Source organism: Leptopilina heterotoma, unplaced genomic scaffold (genome assembly GCF_015476425.1).
Source record: "Leptopilina heterotoma isolate Lh14 unplaced genomic scaffold, ASM1547642v1 Lhet_15, whole genome shotgun sequence".
Classification (NCBI taxonomy): domain Eukaryota; kingdom Metazoa; phylum Arthropoda; class Insecta; order Hymenoptera; family Figitidae; genus Leptopilina; species Leptopilina heterotoma.
The window spans coordinates 725,747-750,224 of record NW_025110867.1 but is presented as its reverse complement, the minus strand read 5'-3'; the positions used below and the strand labels follow the sequence as shown (position 1 = coordinate 750,224).

Here is a 24,478-nt window from a genome sequence, read left to right as displayed (position 1 = left end):
AAGAAAGTTTTAAAATCGTAAAAATATTGTAGACTTAATATATTCTATTACATATTTTGAATAGAAATTTTTTTTTCTAGAATTAAGAAAATAATTTTATATTATTTTAAATTATAATAAAACATTTTCCTTGACTACTTAACGCCCTCAGAAAGGGATTTTTTAAATTTTTGAATGAGCTTTTACCCCTTAACTACCGATGGTGAAGATCTTTGCCATGATAAAAATTGAAGTAAAAATGTCAAAAATGGCTGAAAATTAAAAACAAAATGGTTTCTAAAAAGTCAAAACTATGCTGAATGCGACGCATGTTTTCGTTTTTAAATTAAATAAATAATAAACGAGTTTAAAATAGTTAAAAACCACATTTTTAGCAAATTTTTTAAGATCTTTGCCATAGGCAATACAATACATTTTTATTTTTAAAACATCTAAACATAATGGCGTAATTAGATTTTTGAGATCTATAGGTACCTGTGAAAAAAATTGACAATTAACTTTTGGGATGTTCGAATTTGATCGTATCTGCAGTACCTTAAAAGCTCAATTTCAACAAGCAGAACATATTTATTTTGGTTTCTTTAGGGTCACTAAAGATGATTTTGATACCTTTGACCCTCACTTGTGTTACTGCCTTTGTGCCTTACAATTAAACCAGTTTCGAAAAAAGCATCTTCAAGGTTACGCAAAAAAATTAAAAATTTGTGAAAAATAATAAAATGTGTTAAATTTGGAATGTAGAATAGTTTTACGATTTTAAAACTTTCGATGGAAAAGAAAAATTGATTCGAAAATGTTTTTTAGAACATTAAAAGCACATTTTATCACAAATTGTTTATGTATTTTTTTCAATATCTGAAAAAATTGCAATTTTTGTTGATGATAAGGCGCAGGTATAAATTCGAGGCAAACCTAATAATTCAAAACGTAATACTGCTTCTTCTACCGTAAATTATCTTTTGGAACAATATTAATCTCGTTTCATTTTGAAATAAAAGGCGTCCAAATGATACTTTCGGTCCTTACGATACTGTAAGTAATTTATTTTATATCTTATAAATAGTTATAAAGGCGATAGATGTACTTACACTTTAGCACCACGCTGTATGTTTGTTCTGGGTAAAACTCCGTCAGAAAAATTACAATTTGCATATCTTCTATTCTGTAATTTGGTAAAGTTGTTATATTTGATAACAAAAATTAATGTACCAAAATATTTAAAAAAATTTTTTAAATTGTAAAAGTTACGCCATTTTGAATTTTTTTATAAGATTTTTTTTTAACCCTTTAAGGACCAAATGTACAAAAATTTTATCCGAACTTTGGGAGCAATTTTTATTATGAAAACGGATTGCTAAAAATTTTTCAATAGACATCTCTTAAAGCTCAGGAACCGCTCTTTCGAATGCTGCAATAACAAATATTGAAAATTTATAAATAAACAAATTACATACAGTTATTTAAAAAAAACACAATTTTTTAAAGATTTTTTTTTGAAAATCAAATTTTTTTTATTATTTATGGCGAAGGAATACGTCTCAAAGGTAAAAATATCGCGTCAAAAATGTCTAACCTAAAATGATGTAAAATAAAAATTAGAAAAAAACAAAATGGCGGATCAAAAATGGCGTTCAAATTTGACTTTTTAATAAATAATATACAGCAAGTGCACATTTTTTTAAAAACCTCACAGATTCGCTTGAAACTGGTTACTCGGGGGTTTTTAAGGTCGCTGATTACGAATATGATAATAGTTTTCATAAATTCAAAATGGCGAATCCAATATGGCGGACACTTTTTTCAAAATTTCATCGGATTCGCTTGAAACTGGTTACTCGGGGGTTTTTAAGGTCGCTGATTACGAATATGATAATAGTTTTCATAAATTCAAAATGGCGAATCCAATATGGCGGAAATTTTTTAAAACTTCATCGGATTCGCTTAAAACTAGTTACTCAAGGGTTTTTGGGGTCGCTGATGACGAATATGATAATAGTTTTTAAAAATTCAAAATGGCGGACATTTTTTCAAAATTTCATCGGATTCGCTTGAAACAGGTTACTCGGGGGTTCTTGGGGTCTCTAATTATGAATATGATAGTAGTTTTTAAAAATTCAAAATGGCTAATTTAAAATGGCGGATACTTTTTCTAAAAGTTCATCGGATTTACTTGAAACTGATTAGGAGGGGTTCTTGGGGTCTCTGATTATGAATATGATAGTAGATTTTAAAAAATAAAATCTCGGAGCATGTACATTATGCAGGTTAGAAATTATAAAAATGTAAACCCTTTTTTGCTTTCAAATAATTTGTGTAAAATATAATAGTAATATTAAACTTAATAATAATATTACTAATAGTAACTGTTCTTTGTTATTATCGAGTTTTGTCTGTCTTTGAAGCCTCATAATTAAAGATTAATTATGTTTAAGGGGCAAATTTTATCGAGTGTACCAAAGTCAAAATTGCAAGTTGTTGGATCGGGCTAATATTTTCACAGTAGTTAGTAATATGTATGACTAATTAACCACCAAGTAATATATACCTATATGTTTTTGGTATAAATTTTTTTTTTATTTTTCTTTCAAGAAGGACCCTTTTTTTCTTTTTCTTGTACCAAAAAAAGCTTAAGATGTGTACTTTCAATATCTAAAACGAAAAAATGACGCTTTTTTCGAATTATTAAATAATTAATTAATAAAAATTGAAATATTTTACAACAAAATAAAGTTAACGCAATTCTGAAGTTACTACTGTAAAACATTACAAAAATTAATGTATATGCTCCGAAATTTTTATTTTTTGTAAACTACTATCATATTCGTAATTAGAGATCCCAAGAACCCCCGAGTAATTATTTTCAAGCGAATCCGATGAAGTTTTGAAAAGTGTCCGCCATATTGGATTCGCCATTTTGAATTTTTGAAAACTATTATCATATTCGTAATCAGCGACCTTAAAAACCCACGAGTAACCAGTTTCAAGCAAATCCGATGAAATTTTGAAAAAAGTGTCCGCCATATTGGATTCGCCATTTTGAACTTTTAAAAACTATTATCATATTTGTAATTAGCGACCCCAAAAACCCCCGAGTAACCAGTTTCAAGCGAATCTTTGAGGTTTTTAAAAAAATGTGCACTTGCTGTATATTAGTTATTAAAAAGTCAAATTTGAACGCCATTTTTGATCCGCCATTTTGTTTTTTTCTAATTTTTATTTTACAACATTTTAGGTTAGACATTTTTGACGCGATATTTTTACCTTTGAGACGTATTCCTTCGCCATAAATAATAAAAAAATTTGATTTTTAAAAAAAAATCTTTAAAAAATTGTGTTTTTTTAAATAACTGTATGTAATTTTTTTATTTATAAATTTTCAATATTTGTTATTGCAGCATTCGAAAGAGCGGTTCCTGAGCTTTAAGAAATGTCTATTGCAAAATTTTTAGCAATCCGTTTTCATACTAAAAATTGCTCCCAAAGTTCGGATAAAATTTTTGTACATTTGGTCCTTAAAGGGTTAATGTGAATATTTCCGAAACAATTTAATGGATTTCGATAAAATTAAAATATGTTATTCTTGAAATCATGTCTTTTCAGAATTTTGCAAAAGAAAAAAAATTTTTTTTTACAAAAATACAAAAAAAAATTTTCCCAAGTAGAAATGTCCGGAGTTAGGACGGAGTTAAACACCGGCATGGTACTGACTTAGTACTGACCGTCGGTACTGTCTTTCGGAACCCGATCACTACTGGGAGTATAATGACTCCAAAACCGAAACAGTAATACGTTGGAGTTGAAAAAGTATTAAAACCAGTACTGGCAGAAAACTGGCATAACAACACCAAATCAGTACTGCGAAGAAGTTAAAAAACAAACAACATCGTTTGATTTATTAACTATTAAAATATTTTTCAAGATTTTTATAAACATTATTCATCGACAATAACATCAGACACTTAATTAATATATTATTAATTATTAATTAATAGGTATATCATAATAATAAATTATTAGGTATTTATTAATTATTTTTACTATTATGTATTATTAATAATAAAATTTAAAAAATTTTTTTTAATAAATAAAAATGTATAAATATATACATTTTTTATTATTATTTTAATAAATAATCAAATTATAAATAATAAATAATTAAATAATTTAAAAATAATAAATAAATAATTAAATTATTAATTTGTAACATATTTTTATGCTATACCTATTAATTAATATATAATGTGAATGTCTTGTTAAAATGTATATAAATATGTAAAACATATATTTATAATAATTTTTCTTTAAATAAATATAATATACAGTGAATTCATTATTATAGTACTGTATATATCCTTCCCATAGATCAAAAGGAAGTTTAAGTAAAATCACTTCCAAGCTTGCGTGGCTGTGCGGTTAGTGTATTCGACTTGCGTCCTCGAGGTCTAGGGTTCGATCTCTCGTGCGTGTGATATTTTTCCGTCTTAGTTCTTAGTGTTTAGTGTATAATTCTCAACAGTGTTACATAAAATATAAATTTAAATAATTATAAACAACAATAATAATAATAATTTAATAATTAATTAAGGGGACACCTAAGTCACCTAAAAACAATGCAAAAAGAGTCAACTTTCGGTACACTTTTCTCGAAAACTATTATTCCAATTGCGTTCGCCCTTTTTTTATTCGATTACAAATATAATCAAGTATATGAATAAGAAGTAATACGACGTTATCTTTAATAGAAACTTTTTTATGAATATTTATACCCAAAGCAAAATAAAAATCCCATTTTCTCTGATTCATTGACTCATATCTCCGTTTGTACAACTCAAAATGATGTTAAACTTCTTATTCGTATTCTTGGAACCTTACTGAACAAAGTAAAAAAAAAATTACAAATCGGTTTAGTAGATTCGGAGAAAAGCGAACCGAAAGTTAAAAAATTGGAAAAAAACAATTTTGACAGGAGACACGAAAAAAGAAAAAATACTAAAAACTCATGGTATTCAGAATCATGTAATCAGATTTTTTCTACTCTTTAGAAAAGGTTTTAAAAAGTCTTGTTCTATTCCTAATTGAGTCTACTTTTAGAAAATCAAATTAAAAAAAATCGATTTTTTTGTCATTTTTCCACTTAGGTGTCCCCTTAAATTAAATAAGATTGTATAAATTAATGAAAAAAAAGAAATTTTTTTTAAAACTTATTTAAATAAAAGCAATTTTGCTAATTATTTACATTTTTATTGTTACTCGTAAAAGTTTATTTACTACAGAAATATTAATAATAATTATTAGTATTCAATAAATTACTCCTTTTTCTTTAATAATCAAATAACAAATTAATATAAGCTTCTAAAGGTAAATTTTGTTTTAGAGAACGCGTTACAGCATTTTCCAAATTTACTAAATTTTACCTGCGAATCAGTAATTAGGCGGTGTTCTGCCAGTGATATTTTAATACTGACTTAGTACTGACTGCCGGTAAAAAAATCAGTACTGGACAGCGCTACCAGCCAGGGATTTCCCAGTACTGATTTAGTACTAGAGTCAGTACTGCTATACTGTCAGTCAGTACTGGGTCAGTACTATGCCAGTATTACATCTCTACTTGGGTTGAATCGATTTATTAAGCACGGGACTGATTTTTGAGTATTTACTGTAAAGAATAAAATATTCCTTATAATTTCACCTTTCACTTAAAAAAAGAAAACGATGGAGACTTAAATAGTTTTTGAGATATTGCAATTTTTGTGGAAGCGCGACCACGTTTCAGTGCTAGCGCAGTATCTTTTACCCGGGACGCCTCACAGTGGAATTTTTTACACTTTACTCTTCAAAATTGTCTAGAGCCTACAAATTTTATTGGATTTTGATGTTCTTGCTCTTAAATGAAAGGGGATAAAATTTCTAAGAGATCCCTTGAAACCCATTTTTGGATTTTTAATTGTTTATTTATTTTTTGTTACTCAAAGTTAACAATTAACAATATTTTTGTAAAAAATTCTGTTTGTTTTTTCTTTTTTCATTGCACAAAATTGAAATCAATTTAAATTAGTCTAGTATAACCACTTGACACATAATAATGCATAATACAATTTATTCAAATTGTTAAAAAAACAATTTTAATTAACAAATAGATAACTTTAGTCTTTTTAAAAAAAATTGTTTTTTTGTAGACAAAATATTTATTTAAGTAATTTACCATATGTTGTGACTAAGAAGAAGACCAGTACGAATATTTTAATTGTTGTGCCCATTTTATTTATAAATTACAAGGCTTCGAACTGAGGAAACAAGCTAAAGGAAACTGATACTATAATGATGAGAATTTATCCTTTTGTTAATTTATGCAACTCTGGCGCATTATAATCACTTTATCTACCTGTACAGGCGCATACTTAGTTCTCCCTTATAATCCAGCTGTCAATAAAGTCCCCATTATTGTCCTAGGGCAATAATGGAAACTTTATGCCCCAAGGGCAATAATGACAAGTTTATTGACCTGCTGAGTTATATTAAAGAACTCAGCATCACCGGCACACGTAGTGTCACATCATCGCGACGTACTTATATTTTACATTTATAAAATATTTTGTAAAGTTAAAATCTGAATCCTCCTATTCTTATAACCGAATGCAACATTGATTCAGTAGTCTTTACCTGGATAGCAGATACCAATTATGGTAATCTTTTTTCACCCTTCTATTGAGTCCTCACTTGTCTAACATATAGGAATTAAAAATTAAATCAATAGAAAAAAACTGACCCAGAAAACAATAAAAGTGGGTGGTATGTCGTAATATTCCCTTGCAAAAGAAACCTATAAAAGGTACCACTTTTGCCGAATTCTTCAGTCCAAAATTCACCACCGAATCAACTACCAGTGTTCTTCGTATCAGTCCGGGAAACGCCTTTAAGTTAACTAATTGTGTATTGTGTACTACCTATTTTCTTCGAGCTAGACTAGAAATCACCCTCTTATCAAATATCTGCGTTCTTCGTGTCAGTTCAATGACCGTTACCAACTTAACTAGTTGTGTATTGTCATCAGGTTTGTTCTTCGACTACAGTCCAGAAAACCATGTCTTCTTCGAGTCTCGTCTTAGTCCAATTCATTCAAGGAGATAATTTCTACTGCGAATCACATTTCTGTTTTTCTAAGGAATACATTGCGGGACGCATGATTATTCCCCAAATGTCATTTTTCCGAAATGTCATTTTACCGAACTGCACTTTTGCGAATAGTCATTTTTGCGAAAAGCCATTTTTGCGAAATGTCATTTTTACGAATAGTCATTTTTGCGAAAAGCCATTTTTGCGAATAGTAATTTTTGCGAAAAATCATTTTTACGAATTTTCATTTTTGCGAATCGCCATTTTTACGAATTGTCACTTTTGCGAATTGACATTTTTACGAATCGCTATTTTTACGAATTGTCACTTTTGCGAATCGACATTTTTACGAAATGTCATTTTTGCGAAAAGTAATTTTTACGAATTGTCGTTTTTGCGAATTGTCATTTTTGCCAAAAGCTATTTTTGCGAATTGTAATTTTTGCGAAATTTCATTTTTGAGAAATGTCATTTATGCGAATTGTCACTTTTGCGAATCGCCATTTTTACGAATTGTCACTTTTCCGAAAAGTCTTTTTTGCGAATAGTCATTTTTGCGAAAAATACAATAGTGAATCTATATATACCTACAAGTTTACTATTGTATTTTTCGCAAAAATGACAATTCGCAAAAATGACTTTTCGGAAAAGTGACAATTCGTAAAAATGGCGATTCGCAAAAGTGAAAATTCGCATAAATGACATTTCTCAAAAATGAAATTTCGCAAAAATGACAATTCGCAAAAATAGCTTTTGGAAAAAATGACAATTCGTAAAAATTACTTTTCGCAAAAATGGCTATTCGCAAAAATGACATTTCGTAAAAATGTCGATTCGCAAAAGTGACAATTCGTAAAAATGGCGATTCGTAAAAGAGGCATTATTCCTGAACTGCCCCAAAAATAAAAAAAAGTTCTTGGATTTCCTTTATACTTTGGAAATATGTTACCCTAGTAGGTACAAGTTACTACACCAATTTACAGGTCCAACCCCCCACCCCAATCAAAAGGGTGGGGGGTTGAAATTTCAGCTTCAACTCGAACATGCATTCTTTAAACATTTGTAGTTTCTACTTAAATTATTCAATTAAAAAAAGTAAGTAGTGTTTTAGAAAGGTTTTTTTGTGTACTTTTAAAATATTTTATTTATATAATAAAAAAAAAAAATTTTTTGCAAAAATTTTTTAAAATAAATAGTTTTTTGCAATTTTGTGCAAGTTCGGTAGTATTTATTTTCTTTTTAATAATCTCAAATGAAAGCTTGGGAATTCCCCTAAAAGAAGATATAAGTCTGAAAATGGGCCGAAACAATTTGCCAAAGATATAGTGTAATAAGTAAAATTTGTCCGTCCGCTCGCGCACTCCAGCGCGATGAACAGTGGGATTTTTTTTCAACTTACTATTGAAAATTGTCTAGAAACTACAAATTTTATCGGATGTTGATGTTCTTGATTTAAAATTACTAAAAGATCCATCAAAGTCGATTTTTGAATTTTTAATTGTTTATTTTTTTCTTGTTACTCAAAAATTTGACAAATTACAATATTTTTAGAAAAAATCATGTTAGTTTTTTTATTTTTCCATTTCACATGATCGAAATCAATTTAAATTAGTCTAGTATGACCACCGGACAATTAATAAAGCATAATACAATTTATTTTAATTGTTGCAAACAATGTTAATTAACAAATAGATTACTTCGGACCTTCTTCATAGAAAAAATTGGTTTTTTTGCAGACAAGTTTAAATTTATGTCTAATTTAGTAAAAACCTATTTTACAGTTAGAAATTATCATTAATATTAACAATTATATAAACAATAATCAACTTCCTTTTGTATTTGTAAACATTTTCGTCATTTTTCAAACTTTAAATATTTATATCATATGTACATTCTTTCAAAAACATAAAAACTTTATTAGCTTAAACAATTACATTTGTTATAAACAAACTTTTCATTTTTAAACAAATAAGTACCTTTTTGCATCAAACAAAATTTTTTCCTTTTTTTTATATTTACTATCATAAAAAAGAACTCCTTAATGAAATGGGAATACTATAAATTATTCATTTAATTCTAACGAACATTATAAGTTAAGAAATATTTATATTTTTAATGAAGTAAACCATTATTCAGTTAAAACAGTTTACATTTAAATGCATATAAATAAATATATTTTTTCTGTGAAAAAAGAACGAAGTTAAATATTTGTTAACTTATAATGTTTATTAAAATTAAATGAATAATTTATAGTATTCCCATTTCATTAAGGAGTTCTTTTTTATGATAGTAAATATAAAAAGGGAAAAATTTTGTTTGATAAAAAAAGCTAATTATTTGTTTAAAAATGAAAAATTTGTTTATAACAAATGTAATTGTTTAAGCAAATAAATTTTTTAAGTTTTTGAAAGAATGTACATATGATATAAATATTTAAAGTTTGAAAAATGACGAAAATGTTTACAAATACAAAAGGAAGTTGATTATTGTTTATATAATTGTTAATATTAATGATAATTTTTAACTGTAAAATAGTTTTTTACTAAATTAGACATAAATTTAAACTTGTCTGCAAAAAAACCAATTTTTTTTATGAAGAAGGTCCGAAGTAATCTATTTGTTAATTAACATTGTTTGCAACAATTTAAATAAATTGTATTATGCTTTATTAATTGTCCGGTGGTCATACTAGACTAATTTAAATTGATTTCGATGATGTGTAATGGAAAAATAAAAAAACTAACATGATTTTTTCTAAAAATATTGTAATTTGTCAAATTTTTGAGTAACAAGAAAAAATAAACAATTAAAAATTCAAAAATCGACTTTGATGGATCTCTTAGTAATTTTAAATCAAGAACATCAACATCCGATAAAATTTGTAGTTTCTAGACAATTTTCAATAGTAAGTTGAAAAAAAATCCCACTGTTCATCGCGCTGGAGTGCGCGAGCGGACGGACAAATTTTACTTATTACACTATATCTTTGGCAAATTGTTTCGGCCCATTTTCAGACTTATATCTTCTTTTAGGGGAATTCCCAAGCTTTCATTTGAGATTATTAAAAAGAAAATAAAAACTACCGAACTTGCACAAAATTGCAAATAACTATTTATTTTAAAAAATTTTTGCAAAAAAAATTTTTTTTTTTATTATATAAATAAAATATTTTAAAAGTACACAAAAAAACCTTTCTAAAACACTACTTACTTTTTTTAATTGAATAATTTAACTAGAAACTACAAATGTTTAAAGAATGCATGTTCGAGTTGAAGCTGAAATTTCAACCCCCCACCCTTTTGATTGGGGTGGGGGGTTGGACCTGTAAATTGGTGTAGTAACTTGTACCTACTAGGGTAACATATTTCCAAAGTATAAAGGAAATCCAAGAACTTTTTTTTATTTTTGGGGCAGTTCAGGAATAATGCCTCAAAAATGATTTTTCGCAAAAATTACTTTTCGCAAAAATGGCTTTTCGCAAAAATGACTATTCGTAAAAATGACATTTCGCAAAAATGGCTTTTCGCAAAAATGACTATTCGCAAAAGTGCAGTTCGGTAAAATGACATTTCGGAAAAATGACATTTGGGGAATAATCATGCGTCCCATACATTGCCTCGAGATCAACGTCAAATAAATAATTCGGTCACTCTTAAGCTGAGGGGTGTTCAATCTAATTTACATCTACACTTGAACTCCGGACCTTTCACTTTGGCTGACCCGAAAACAATTTGAGGGAAATCTACTACATTCTATTCTTCCGCTAGTCGAGGTGTTTTTCTCGACTTCACACTGAAGGAGGTATCGCTTACTGAGTCTACGACTCACAGAATAATTTTAAAATGTAAATAACTAATATTTAAAATTTTATCTTTCTATTTCATTCTAGTTGTAAAGGATTCAAATAAAAACTTTTATAATTTAATTTCAACAGTTCTTTTTTTTAAAACCTGCCTTAAGATAAGAGCTTTACGTTCTGTAAATAAATCAGGTATGAATCACTGATGCCGGACAATTTAAATATATATAATTTAGGATATGTTTAGTTTCCTTCTGACAATGAGGCATAACAGTAGCTAGCATTGAGTGACCATAATACGCCTTTGTTGACAAAAATCGTACAAGCTCCTTGACAACGCTATGACCATCACCTCCAATCACATTCGCTATATGTTTTCTATAATCTACGTGTGAAAATAAATATCTTTACCAAAGAGCTCTCTGGGTCAAATAGTTTAGCCGTTAGGAGGGTACACGAAGTTGGCTACAGACGCAAGAGTCTCGCCAGTATGGTTTCGTTGATCACCATAGGTGTACGAAACTCTAATAACGTTTATTTTAATATTTTGAAAAGGAGAGCAGCTGGGATTTTCTGCAACATTGCATTTGATTACTTTCGATGTGCTTAAAAAGATGTGACCATAACTTAAAGTCACCACTTTATTGAGTCTTTAATTTGTTGAGGAGAGGTGTGACCTCTGAAATTACTAGAGTTCTAGCTTATCTTTCATATTTCCTAATAAAAAGAAATTATTGAAGGATTTACGCATTTTCGTTTACAGATTTTTATTTACAGTAGTTTGTTGCGAGGAAATGACTTTAAATGAAATTGGTAAGTTATATTATTTCAGTACGAAAAATGCAAAGATACACTGACTTAAGAGGGAATCAACGTCGATAGGCTTTTTTTAAAGTAGTTCCATGTAATTACATCAACTTTGATATCCCCTTAAGCATATTTGTCCTTTGTTTAAAGTATTCTATACACAAATTAAATTATACCTAATGAATGATACTTATAGGTGAATTTATCACTAACGGAATGGATAAAAAGGTAGATCCATGTAACAATTTTTATAATCATGTTTGTGGTAATTGGGAAAATTATTGGACCAATAAATTAGTTTGGAATGTGATGGAAATGAGTAAACAATATCTAATTCAAAAAATGAAAGGTACTATACGCAACAGTAAAGAAATTGATAAAGGAATCCTTGTCCTACATCGCAAAAAGAGGTGTCTTGGTCACCTCTTTTTGCAGTGATATGCATTCATTTCTAACAATCATTAAAAATTATAATTTTACGAAAATGTCATTCATTTTTAAGATGTTCTAGAAAGCAGTGATATTAATGAGGATAATGTAAAACTAATTATGGAAAAGAAATATTATGAGGCTTGCATGGATACAAGTAATTATGTGATAGAATAATGTTGTTATCATCAATTTACAGATAATAAGTATACTTCAATTTATTCTAATAAATTTATTTGCAGATTATTCTCTTGTTGAAGGAAGTAATTTCTATGTGAATTTAGTAACAAAGAGTGACAGATTTAATTTAAATTGGAAAAGACTGGTTGAATATTATGCAGAAAAAATTGGTGAAACTTTTCTTTTTCATATTATGCTAGACGAAAGTAAGGAATTCAGTGTAAGAATTAATTTTTAAATTATATTCGATTCAGAAATTTAAACCTTTTTATTTTTGTTTATATCCTAAACTGTGTATGTTTAAATATGGTACAAATTTTATATAGATTGTTAGACCCTATATGTCTAAAACAAACCATGTACCATATGAAATGTTGGACTTTCAAGATATAGATTTATTCTTTAAAATTCGTTTTGGCATTCAGCACGGGTCGAATAATAAATTCAGAGAACCATTATTACGATTTATACAGGATATTAATGAGGTAAATTAAATTATCCTCATCTAGATTTAAATAAAATTGAATCTTTCGTGCTACTATTGTTATTTAATTTTCGTTGTGCTAAGATTCTTTTTAGTGTCCTGAAGAGGTTACCTAGAGTTCGTATTACATAACACCTATTGCATCTAACGACCAAACATCTGATCCTGATTATAGGGATAATATAAAATCGACCTTTATGTGTTCTGACTTTTCCAGTTTTTAACCTCTTTCAATTTTAATAATTATAATTAATTTACAGCTAATTTTAATAACAATTTAATAAATTAACTTTTTGTAGATCGTTAATGAAGGAGAATCATCTGAACGTTATTTAATCTCTGGAGATGTTTTGAAAGTACAAAAAATATACGAATCTCGTTGCTCATCATTAAGTCCTAAATCAGAGGTAATACATACATATTAAGCAAGAATAATGAAACAATTTAATACATAAATATTTCTATATCCTCTCTACTATTTTCAGATAAATTGGCTTAAATTTCTTCAAATACTTGCTGGTCGTAATGGAAAGTTTGTAAGACCATCATTTAAAATAAAAATTGATGAGGATTATTTAAGTCAATTATGTGAAATCATAAGTAGAACATCAGACGAGATAATTTGTAAGTTGCATTCTTTTGTCACAGAGTATCTATTATAAATAATTTAAAAATATTCTGTTCTTTGTTTTAATTCCAATGATAAATAATTTTCAGATATATATTTGCATTACAATTTTGAATTTGATGACAAGGTATTGTTTTATACTAACATCAAGAATACAATGACATCTTTTAAGAGGTACACGATGAATATAATTTTAATCTTCAAATATAAATGTACCCGGTAAGAAGCGAGGAATAGAAAAAGATTAAATTTCCAGAAATATTCTGTTAAACGAGTATTTTTTAATCTTTCTGAATAGGCGAATTTCCAAAAAAACCCAATTCCTCTGTGAACAGCAAAATATCAGAAAAATTAATTCTTCTCTATTGTTCGTGTCAATGAGATGATAAAAAAGAATTAAGAGTTTCCATTTTTTTAAATGCGCAAAATTTTTCTGCTGCTCAACGTTCCAAAAAAATACAGAATTCTATCCTTTTGAATCGACAAAGTAAATCTTGTAAAAGCGAACTGAAAAAAATAAGAAATAGCTATTCTTTTCAATCGACTTTAAACGATTCTACGAAGTCAATACAAACGAATAGAAATTGTTTATTCTTTTCAAATGACTGCTTCGAATTTTAGAAACGCATTAAAAGGAATAGAACTTTTGACAAACAATTTGAAAAAGCCTAATCTTTCCAATTATTTGTAGGAGCTTCTCTAGTTATTGTCTTAAAATAAAACGCAGTGACAGCTATTTTTCGCGTCGTGTGAATTTCATTGTGATTTCAGTGCTAAATTATTAAAATGAAATATTAAAACTAGTGAAAATATGGTTAAAAACGCACAGTGCTTACGATAAAATAAAAAATTTTCTTATTGACATAAATGAAAGAAATTTTCAAGTGTTCAATGTTTAACGTCAAGTTTTCAAAACCTAACCTTTTTTCAAGTGAAATATTGAGTGATAGTAAAGCAATTCAGTGGAATAGAAATTTCTACTGATTTGTTGTACTCTCTCACTCTTTTGAATGCGCGTTTCATATTTTGGTGAAGTCAATTAAGAATAATAGATTTTGCTACTTTTCCTTGTTCCACCGAGGAATTGGATTATTTTGGAAATTCGCCCATTCAAAAGAAATGAACTTCTGAATTCTTTTCAATTCCTCGCTTCTTACCGGGTATGTTTTGGAATTTGAACACAATTCTTTTAATTTTGTTCATTGACAGATGTCAATATTTTACTACATATTTACAATATAAATTCTGATTATACTAATTCATTAGCTACAAATTTCTAAAAAGAAAAACATTTCATAATAGATCTGAAAAATGTTTAAATGATTTACCATTAACCTCAGGAGTTAATAATGAAATAATGAATAGTGAGGAATTTCAGGAACGAAAGAGTACTGTAAGCAAATAAAATCAGTTTCACTTTATATATTTTAATTTTACTGTTCTTCTATTTTTAACATTTTAATTTTCTTAGGTCATGAGAATATTTAACTATTTGAAACCCTTATTACGAGAAGAAATTTTAAATAGTTGGCTCGAAGATGGTGCAAAAGAGGTTGAAGTAAAGGAAGTAGAGAAAATAATACTCAAAATAACAGATATAATTGAAATTGATTTCCATTTTATGTTAGAGACAAAATTAATGTCATATGATGTGAGAAAATGTACTTATGTTTAAATTACAGGATATTATCTCAGGGAACTTATAGTTATATATTTTTTATACAGTTTGAAATTACACCAATTGGTCTTCAAAATTTTATTAATTTCAAAAAGGCTGAGATAGTGAATATATTTGAATTTTCTCTAGAGAAGCAGGATGGGGAAAGTGGTAATAGTAGGTAAGTAGCTAACAGGTAGACAGCTATAAGACGTGTCTATGACTTTTGTGTAATATTTTTAATTGGTGTACTTTACTGGGGTAGGATTCAGATATAATACTCTCTTTCTGATAGATGTGATGTACTTGATTTTCAAACTAATACTCTGTTAATTCAATTCACATGACTATGTTCTAAAGGCGATTCTCAAATACTTTTCTCGTAGATGTTAGGTGCGGTTAATTTTCAAAATAATTCTTTCTCTTGTACCGACGACTACTTCTGATGACAACATTTTCTTGACTGACTACCATTATTATTATTAGTTATGGTGACGTGACAAAATTTATATTTATATTTATAAGTTACCAATTTACGAAATCTTTATAGAAGGACAAAGAGAGGAATCTATTTAAACGCAGTTTTCACCGGCACTGAAAATAAAGTTTGTAAGTAACTTTTTTGCTTAAGTCATACATAAACAAACATATATTTAAAATTATATTGATTTGAATTTTTCACTCGGTGGTATTGAATAATATTGATAGCTTGATCGATCACTCCAAGTCAGTCAGAAAGATAAAAAAGTTAGAAAATTATTCTTTATGTTTCAACGGCACAGCCGTCCTCTTCAGAAACTGAAAGTTTATTATAATAATTTATAAATATACGTACTTATCTAATACTTATGAATTATTAAAATATTGGAATATAAGTGGATACTTGATCAAATCATACAGTGACTTTGCTCTGACGTAAACTAATACGAATCCTTCTAAGTTTTATGGCCTACCAAAAATACATAAAAAGGATTGTCCTTTTAGACAAATCGTTTGCACTATATATGTTAACCAACATATTTTCTTTCCAAGCTTGTTGAATATTCTAAATCAATCTATACCAAAACCAGAATCTTACATATATTCGCAATAGTTTTGATTTCATTGAAAAGATTAAAAATTTCATTACTCCGGATGATCATATATTAATTAGTCTATAGATGTCAAATCTCAAAATTTTTCGAGTTCGATTTTTTGACATATCTTTATGTTATTTGATCTCAAAAATGACATTTTTAAAAAATTTCATTCCGTATCTGTGTGTGTGCGTGTATGTGTAAACATTACATTTTCATAAATATCTCGAGATTATGGAGAGCTTTTGGGTTGGATTTTTTTTAAATTGTAGGTCTCACCTGCGGACATAAAATGATCTTTGTATTAATTACCATATTGATTTTATAGATAAATACGAAACGCATTTGTTCTATAGAATCCAATGTTCAAAAAAACCATGTAAATTCATTTTTATATAGAAGATCACCAAAAGTTTTTTTACGATATGTACAAAATTTGTATGAAAAAACATCATTAACCCTTAAACAACATAATATTTTAACTGTACCAACCAATAATAATGTTTTGAATAATTTAATCAAAAAGGGCTTGATCTTGGCGAACACATTGAAGCTGGAATTTTAAGCATAAGAAAGACGAAAAAGACGCAATTTTTCAAAATTACAAAATGGGGCTATTAGGAACAAGGCGGTAAAAACCATTGGAAAACGTATTTAAAGTTAAAGAAGTTATTTTTTATTGCTCGAAAGTACACACAAAATTTGAAACAAATGAAAAACAAAACTAAAAGAGCGAATGTGTGTTTTAAACGTTGCTGGTATTATCAGTTGAGGTCGATGATGGAATCACTGGTCGTTTTTTGCGACTTGTCGGTCCCACCACTCTTTTACAATTTCGAACCATCTTTGAACACTAAAAACCAAATTAGGTGATAAAAAAAAGAAATTACGAAAAACTTACGTTTTGACAACACACTTTAACAATTCGGAAGAAAGAATTGTGTTCCTTATATACCCACGGTTTATGAATTTGGTATTTGTTTCTAAAATCCTACTGAAAATACAAAATAAACATATTTATTACTTAGTGAACTCAATAAAGTTATTCCCATAAGAAATCCCATTAATAAAAAACAATCACTTTGAGAAGTTAAAAATGAAACAACTTACCTCACACGGAAAAAATAAGTTCAGCAGATTTTACGAAACTAATTTCGCACTAGCGGATATTTAAGATTCCTTGACGAAGTTTTTCAAAAACCCAGAAACTTTCACTACTTTAAGCAGAACAATTTTCGAGAAACTGCAACCAGTTTTGTAATTTCTAAAACAAGCTTGAATGTAGAAATGTTTCGTATTTCCTGATGAACATTTTATTAGAAAATGGTAAAAATGTTTCGTGCAATCTAAAAACGCGTGGTTTGAGTTTCCACTTCGCTGTCTATCGTGAATTCTCGAACAGAGTTTCGTAAAATTCTATACGGGGTGTACCAAAAGTCGCGTTATAAATAGATATGTTAAAGTTTGTCTCGTCGCGTCGGTATTAACTTGTCTGCTGTATATGTGATCTGGTCTATGAAAAGGGACCTTACGTGTCAAAAAATCATTTTTTTGCTTTTTTGTTGATTCGGATAGGGTTTGAATCGCGCTTTAAGATGGTGAAAACCAAATAGTCATAAGTTGATTAGAAATTAAAAAAAAAAAAATTTAAGTCAAAAGACAAGAGTAAAAATACAAAAAAACTGATTTTTTGTTATTATAGAAATTAAAATAACGAAGACGATAATTTTTTATTATTTAGAACAGTTGACAGTTTTTCTGCCAACTGTCAACAGTTAAAATTCAAATTTGTTATCATATTCGTAATCAACGACCTCAAAAACCTTATTTTTAAGGTCTTGTTTACAAAAAACGATCACTTTTTAGAGAAATTGACAGCTGTCAACTGTCAAATTGTCAATTTAACATTATATTCGTAATCAGCGGCCTCGAAAACCCTTACAAACATGTGTCACTTATTTATACTTATTGTAACTATTTAGAAAATTTAGATTATTTTTTCTATGTTTGGGGTGTTTGTTATTAATTTATATAAACAATTATTATTAAAAAAAAATTTCATTACTTGTATGTTTTTATTTTGATGCTGTGATCCACAGTGAAGAAAATAAGCCTAACTTAATTAAAAAATTTTAATATTTAAAAAAGTTACAAGGGTTTTTCTAAGTTAAACTTTAACTGCTGTTTTCTCGAAAACTTGTTTTCGCACGTAAGGTCCCTTTTCACTGTCCAGGTCACATATAGAGATCAATATCCCGTGTGGAAAAATATTGTGGCAGTCTAGAGTCCAATGATTTCCCGATTTGCAATCATCAAGTCCGTCTAATTCTACACGGTCCATCAAGTCCCGAATCAGTGACTTAACAGATGGGCTTATTAGAAAAAATCTAAGTCAAATATGTCCGTCTAGTACGGTGTTATTAAGACCGTCTAGATTTGGTCTAGGATGTTATATGCGCATGCGTCGATGTATGCCCAGCTGTTAAGTAACATGGCGCCTAATGGCGTCGCGTCGTTTTGCGTCGTTAGATCAGTCAGCGTATGGTGCATTTTCTTTGTGAATTTCAGTATTCGTTGTGGCTTCTGTTTTATGTGAATAATAATGTGCTACGTTGTTGCTGTTTTCTGTATAATTTAATTTTAAATGTGCACTGAAAAAAATAGATTTTGATGTGTTTGTATGTGTTTTGATTAGTCGGCTGAAGCTAGCAGTCGTACTCAGCATCAATGTTTAGGCGTCATCTACCAATATGCCTCTCCTTTAAATTTAGAAATACTTAATGATTTAAAAAACCATCAAGTATTGTTATTTGAGAATCAATATCCACTAAATAGCAAATTTAGTAAGTTTTTATTTTATTAATTTCATTAATTAGTGGTTAAGAACGTTCGATGGTTTCTGAAATTTGTAGGTTATGTGCGACTTACAGTTATCGCCCAAAAAAACGGCACTGCCTGTTTGAAATGACGTGAAATTAGTAAACAACCGTTTTCGAACGAGTTTTTCTTTGCACACAGGCACTTTTTACAAAATCTGACAACGTACATTTGTCACAAATGTTTTTAATTGTCTGAATTCAAAAGATTTTGTTAATCCATGCAGAAACGCGGTTGCAGGATTGGAATTACAAAAGTAATGTAATGACAGGCGGCAAGACGTATGTTACAGCCATTTTGCCAGTAGAGGGCAGAAGCATGCAGGGAGCGTAAAGGCTCAGCTGTCAAAATGATTCACATTACATTGCTATGGTAATTCCAATCCTGCAACTGCGTTTCTGAATGGATTAACAAAATCTTTTGAATTCAGGTAATTAAAAACATTTGTGACAAATGTACGTTGTCATATTTTGTAAAAAGTGCCTGTGAACAGAGAAAAATTTGTTAGAAAATGAATGTTTACCAATTTCACGTCATTTAAACTGGTCAGTGCCGTATTTGTTGGGTGATAACTGTTAGTCGCACATTATCGAGAAATTTAAGAGACCATCGAACACCGTTAATGCCTAAAGATTGGTGCTGAGTACGACTGCTAGTTTTATCCGGCTGTTTTGATTTGCAGTTAATTTTATTTTACAAAAAGACTACTATTTCTAATGCCAAAGATTGGGAGGGACACAAAGCCTTACGCTTAAATAAAGTTGAAGTGAAAAATACAGAAAGTTAAAATATTTTTTTATACTTTTTATGTAAAAAAAGTCATTAAAATTATTTCAAATATAATTAAGTCTTATCATTCTTAATTCAGATAAGAATTTACTAGCACTGCTGATCACCCTGTTGAAAGTAGAAAGATAGAAGTAGATAAAAACTGATAGATCACTTATTATTTTTAACGGTTTTAACATCATTTTCTAAATCAACAGTTTAGTATGTACATTATTACTGCACATGGTCTGGTGCATGCTTCACCCTACTGAAAATCCCTGTATAAGATCTTGCACAAGAAAATGCACACGTTCAGCAGCTGAACTTGTACAAGAAAATGTACAATTTCTTGTATACGGATTTGAAACAAGTTCTTCTATTGGAACTTGTACAAGAAAATGTACAGACTTGTACAAGAAAAGAAACTAGTACAAGAAAATGTATATGATCTTGTACGGGTTCATGTACAAGTACTTGTACATATGAACACGTTCATGTTCTTGTACAAGTAAATTTATAAATAAATTTTTTTTAGAAAATTGGAATAAGTAAATTTATAAATAATTTTTTTTTAAACCTACAAGTGCGAGTTATATTGTATATGCGTTGCGTAAGAATTCGTTTATATTTATGCGTATTTCCGTTAAGTTAGTGTTAGAATAAAATAAGCCAATCAAAGCGAACCATTGCGTTGTAGAGTGCAGTCACATGTGTCGAACCAATCATCTATCTCCTATAGAAGACGAGAAAAAATGGTCTTGAGAGCTCATTGGTACTTTAAGAAATTCTTTTTTCTGCTTCATTCGTTTTTTTCTCCGCGTGAATATTTTTTTCCGCGGCGCATGCGCTTCAGGCTAAACATTTTACAAAACTCTTGAATTAGAACGTCCAAACGATAATTTGTGAATTCCACAGAAGTTTTTTTGAGTTTTCGAGAAACGCAGTCATCATTTATTACTATTGATTCTGTTTTAACTTATACTAAACTCCTCTCCGTATCCGCTATTCCAAAATTAGTTTCGTAAAATTTACTAAATTAATTTTTTCCGTGCAGCGATCAAATGTTTTCCACGTTTGAAACTTCACTAAAACACATTAAGTCACTTACAAGCTACTACTGTTCACAAAATAATTAATAGTCACAATTATTGCATTGAAAAGTATTGCCAGTTACCGCAGCAACAATTTTTCAAAAGCAAGTAACACAATTTATTTTTTTCCTAATAGCCCCAGTATACGGTATAAGGATTGTTCAGCATCTTATGTTGGTGAAACAAAAAGAATGGTGGGAGTTCGTATCAACGAACACAAAAAAGCTAAAATTGGCTTTACTGATACTCACAGAAACTTAATGACTTTGACTGGAATAATTTTTATATACTTGACAAAGAATTTAATGAAAGCAAACGTCTAATATCGGGTCGATTCTGTAACTTTCCCACTCCCACTTTCCACTCTCACTTCACACTCTTATTATCCCACTCTCACTTCCCTCTTCCACTTTTCACTCACACTTCCCATCTTCCACTTTCCACTCACACTACCCACTTTCCACTCTCACTTCCAACTCCCACTATTAACTTCCCACCTTTCACATTTCACACTCACACTTCTCACTCTCATTTCTATTTCCCACCTTCCACTTTTCACACTCCCACTTTCTCCTCCCACTTCCTTCTTTCCACTTTGTACTCCCACTTCCCTCATTGCGTATTTTTGCACTTCCCACTCTCACTTATTATCTTCTACTTTCACTTCCTAATTTCTATTTTTTACATCTTCTTTTCACTTTTAAGCTCTATCTTCCATTTTTCACCCCTTCTTTACACTCACACTTACTTCTCTCACTTTCTACCTTGAACTCTTAATCGTTAATCAGGCATAAGTAAGAAGTGAGAGTGTAAAATGGGAGTGAAAAGTGAGAGTTAAAAGTAGAAAGTAAAAGTGGAATGTGGTAATTGAGAGATGAAAGTGGAATGTGAGAACTGGAAGGTGGGAGTGGAATGTGAGAAGTGACAGTGGGAAAGTTACAGAATGGGGGAAGTAGGAGTTGGAAGTGAAAGTGTAAGGTAGGAGTAGAAAGTGGTTGTGAAAAGTTAAAGGTGGGAAGTAAAAGTAGGAAATAGAAGTGAGAGTGAAAAAAAAATTGGATAGTGGGAAGTGGAAAGTGAGAGTGGAAAGTGGGAGTGGGTAGTAAGAGTGAAAAGTGGAAGGTGGGAAGTGTCAGTAAAAGTGGGAAGTGAGAGTGGAAGTGGGAAATGAGAGTGGGAAGTACAAGGTGGGAGTGGGAAGTGGGAGTGAAAAGTGGGAGTGGGAAACTTACAGAATCGACCCCCAAATGATTCATATTAATTTGCAAAAGAATGCAATAAACAAAAAAGATGATACTCAAAACCTTAGTAATTGTTATCTTCATTTCCTTAATGAGAGAAAATATTTATAGCCTTTTCATTGTTTAGTGACACCTTGACATTTCTCTTAATTATTCGCAGTATTGTAATAAGTTCAATGAACTTACTTTCCCTCTCTTCACACTTATTTTAATGACTTTATAATTGAGCAATGTCTATTAGCAATCGTGTCAAGCGAGACCTTTAAACAATCGACAAATTGTTTAAATATGTCAAAATTTATTTCTATATTCTCTTTATGATAAATACCTAGTTATTTTAAACTTTTTTTAATTGTAAATTTTTATGTACGTATATTTATAAATTATAATAAACTTTCAGTTTCTGAAGAGGACAGTTGTGCCGTTGAAACGTAAAGAATAATTTTTTAATTTTTTTTTATCTTTCTGACTGACTCGGAGTGATCGATCAAGCCATCAATATTATTTAAAATTATGTTTTTTATTTAAGTGTTGACTCCAGCACTTTTGTTTACACCCTTCTTTAATAAGGATGCACCAATGTAAGTTATTTCTATACCTACTTTAATGAAAAAATATTACAATCTATTTCTAACACACAAATTAAACAGGGCCTACAATATTGCAAATTTAGGAGTTCTACTTGGACATGAAATGTCTCATTCAGTAGATATTTCATCTCTTACATTTATGTACGAATGTAAGTATATTACAATATATCATTTTACCAATCTGACTTTCAATATTACATAAATTTACATACATCTTCTAATAGAAATAATTTTCATTTACAGCTTCATGGATAGAGAATAATTCATACACTGCAAAAATATTTGATGAAAAAAAAAGTTGTCTCGTGAATCAGTTTAATAATTTAAAGGTAATAACAAGTTCAGAATATAAACATATTCCCTAAGTTCCTTAAATTCTTGTCAAACATTGTATTTAGTTATGTACAATGAAAAATACATATACAATCCTATAAAATTGATTGAAAATAATTGTTAATTGTACTAATTGTTTATGTTATTTTCAATTTTCTTATGTAGGAAGATGGTACGTTTACCTTGAATGAAAATTTTGCAGATGTACTAGGATTAAAATTGGCATTTGAAGCGATGAGACGAGTAATTGATGACGATCCATCGTTAGGAGATCTAACACTGCCGGGTTTCGAAGAATGGAATGCAAAGCAATTATTCTTCATTACCTATGCTAACGTAAAACTTAAAAATTATCGTTGTAATTTTTTGCATTTTATTACAATATCTATACAGATGTAATATTTATTAATTTCTTTGACAGCAATTTTGTGAAAAAAATGTAGATTACTTTCTGTCAATTCATTCATCAGACGAAGCAAGAGTCATTGGTCCTTTACAGAATTCGAAGGCTTTTGCAGAAGCATTTAATTGCAAAGAAGGTCAACATATGAATCCAGTAGATAAATGCGACTTCTGGGAGGCTCCAATTCCTTAGTTCATTGTTTATGCTTCTAATTTCCAATAATTAGAATGAATTTTCCTTTACAAAAATTGTAGAGAAAAGAATATTAACTACGATAACAGATATTTTATTGTCTTTAACAAAAATATTTTATACAATGTTAAAAAAAATTATAAATAAAAAGTCTCTTGAGAGAAAATTAAAATTAGCGGTGTATTTATGATAAACATTAATCATGAAAAAAATTTTCCTGAAGTTGAATTTCTTATATCCTGACGATCTTTTTAGAACGTCGTCCCAAATGTAGCTTTCTCTTTCGCTGCCGAAGTAAAAATGATCTTCTTTCAGTCGCGCAAGTGTTTTGTATACTCCTGCGAGCTTGGAGTATGATTGGATGCTGAGAAGAAAGAGTGGGACGTAAGGCGTTAATGTCGATTTCCCACAGCCAATGACTGTCAAAGCTGCGAAGCTTCCCCCACTCCTGCGACTCATGGAGAGTATAAAAATATGCATCCCAGTCAGTTAAATACCATTCTTCCCCCAAAGTTACAGACCTATCAGTTTACTAACAACTTTTAGTAAACTTTTTGAAAAAATAATCTACAATAGAATTGCAAAATTTGAAAAACATAACAAAATAATTCAGCCCCAACAATATGGTTTTCGACCAAATAGAAGCACCACTCAACAACTTTTTAAATTAACAAATTATATTAGCACAGAATTTAATAAAAATAAACATACAACAATGGTACTGCTTGATATGGCCAAAGCCTTTGACACCGTTTGGCATAAAGCACTCATACACAAATTAAACAACTTTAAACTTCCTCTATACATACT

At 29.3% G+C, this 24,478-nt stretch overlaps 1 protein-coding gene and 1 long non-coding RNA gene across 3 annotated transcripts; one reads left to right on the top strand and one right to left on the bottom strand.

Moving 5' to 3' along the window:
- Nucleotides 1–186: 186 nt before the first annotated feature.
- On the bottom strand, nt 187–744 carry LOC122498394. The gene is made up of 2 exons (XR_006301225.1): nt 475–744; nt 187–251 (listed from the first exon to the last, which is right to left on the bottom strand). It is a non-coding gene; the product is annotated as an uncharacterized LOC122498394 (long non-coding RNA).
- Nucleotides 745–874: 130 nt separating this feature from the next.
- Nucleotides 875–23,815, top strand: LOC122498393 (membrane metallo-endopeptidase-like 1). Of its 2 annotated transcripts, none has more exons than XM_043606091.1 (18): nt 875–1,032; nt 11,676–11,725; nt 11,916–12,068; nt 12,222–12,305; nt 12,391–12,548; nt 12,655–12,813; nt 13,112–13,219; nt 13,298–13,436; nt 13,530–13,614; nt 14,707–14,833; nt 14,912–15,091; nt 15,166–15,278; nt 15,648–15,706; nt 22,680–22,731; nt 22,801–22,889; nt 22,984–23,069; nt 23,239–23,409; nt 23,495–23,815. In XM_043606091.1, the coding sequence occupies exons 1-18, from the start codon at nt 1,007–1,009 to the stop codon at nt 23,666–23,668; spliced, it is 2,013 nt and encodes a 670-aa protein (XP_043462026.1). In that variant the 5' UTR covers nt 875–1,006; the 3' UTR covers nt 23,669–23,815. The 2 variants fall into 2 exon arrangements, with proteins under 2 accessions (XP_043462026.1, XP_043462027.1); XM_043606092.1 differs by having other exon boundaries at nt 877–1,032; nt 14,743–14,833; nt 23,495–23,811.
- Nucleotides 23,816–24,478: the final 663 nt, after the last annotated feature.

Coding starts and splice junctions, on each gene's coding strand:
- LOC122498393 (XM_043606091.1), top strand. CDS start 1,007: ATGATACTTTCGGTCCTTACGATACT. Junction 12,069..12,221: donor TCTAATTCAAAAAATGAAAG/GTACTATACGCA, acceptor TTCATTTTTAAG/ATGTTCTAGAAAGCAGTGAT. Junction 13,220..13,297: donor CATTAAGTCCTAAATCAGAG/GTAATACATACA, acceptor TACTATTTTCAG/ATAAATTGGCTTAAATTTCT.